The 821-nt window shown below is 40.8% G+C and overlaps 1 gene segment (V, D, J or C); it reads right to left on the reverse strand.

The window, feature by feature from the left end:
* Positions 1-384: 384 nt before the first annotated feature.
* On the reverse strand, positions 385-820 carry LOC107080938. The segment is given in 2 exon segments: positions 385-689; positions 775-820. Coding segments are annotated over 2 exon segments (351 nt in total).
* Position 821: the final 1 nt, after the last annotated feature.

Consider the following 821-nt stretch of genomic DNA (forward strand, 5'->3'; position numbering starts at 1 on the left):
ATTTAACTGACTAAGGTTTCTATCATTACATTTGATTTTATTTGTTCCTGCTCCCGGTGGTTGGAACCTTTATTCAACTCTGAATTCTTGTGAGGCTTTTTTCACTTTACAGTAAAAAATAAATAAATAAACAAACAGTTTTGAAAACTTCTGTATTTATTCTTTTCTTGCTTTGTGTGTCAACTTTCACGGTTGCTAAGCAACATTGCCTATGGCGGTAAAACTCTTCCGGTCTTCTTATTTTCACGGACTTCCAAAGATCCAATCTATGTAGACCGCATCCTTGGAGGACGCAGCCCTCTGAATTCGAACAGAGCCATTGTTTCTCTGGTTGTTTCTGTCATCAGTCCGGTGAATCAGAGGTTTAACAGTGTTTGAGGACCTCTAGTGGAATATGGGCCTCACAGCACAGTAGTACACAGCAGAGTCAGTCACTGCAGCAGAGGAGATCAGCAGGTCCAGGCGTTTGTTTTCTATGTGAATCTGGAGTTTGGAAATCACCTTTGCTAGAACTGATCCTTTATCACCATGAGAGATCAGAAGCTCTGGAGGTTCTCCTGGATACTGACGGTACCAGAAGAAATAATTTTGTGTTTGCAGGTTGGGATAATTATAGGACAGAGTGACAGAGCTGCCCTCTAAGCTGGAGATCTCTGTTTTAACCGCAGTCAGTCCTTCACAGCGGATTCCTGAAGAAAAAGGAGTTTTAGTTTTTGATTCAGAAACATTTCTGATATTTTAGAACAAAAACATTTGAAACATCTAGAATCTGACCTGTTAGCAGTGAGGCGACCAGCAGAGAAAGTCCATAATAGTCCATG

This window comes from Cyprinodon variegatus, unplaced genomic scaffold, assembly GCF_000732505.1.
Source record: "Cyprinodon variegatus isolate N-32 unplaced genomic scaffold, C_variegatus-1.0 Scaffold2539, whole genome shotgun sequence".
In the NCBI taxonomy this organism is placed as follows: domain Eukaryota; kingdom Metazoa; phylum Chordata; class Actinopteri; order Cyprinodontiformes; family Cyprinodontidae; genus Cyprinodon; species Cyprinodon variegatus.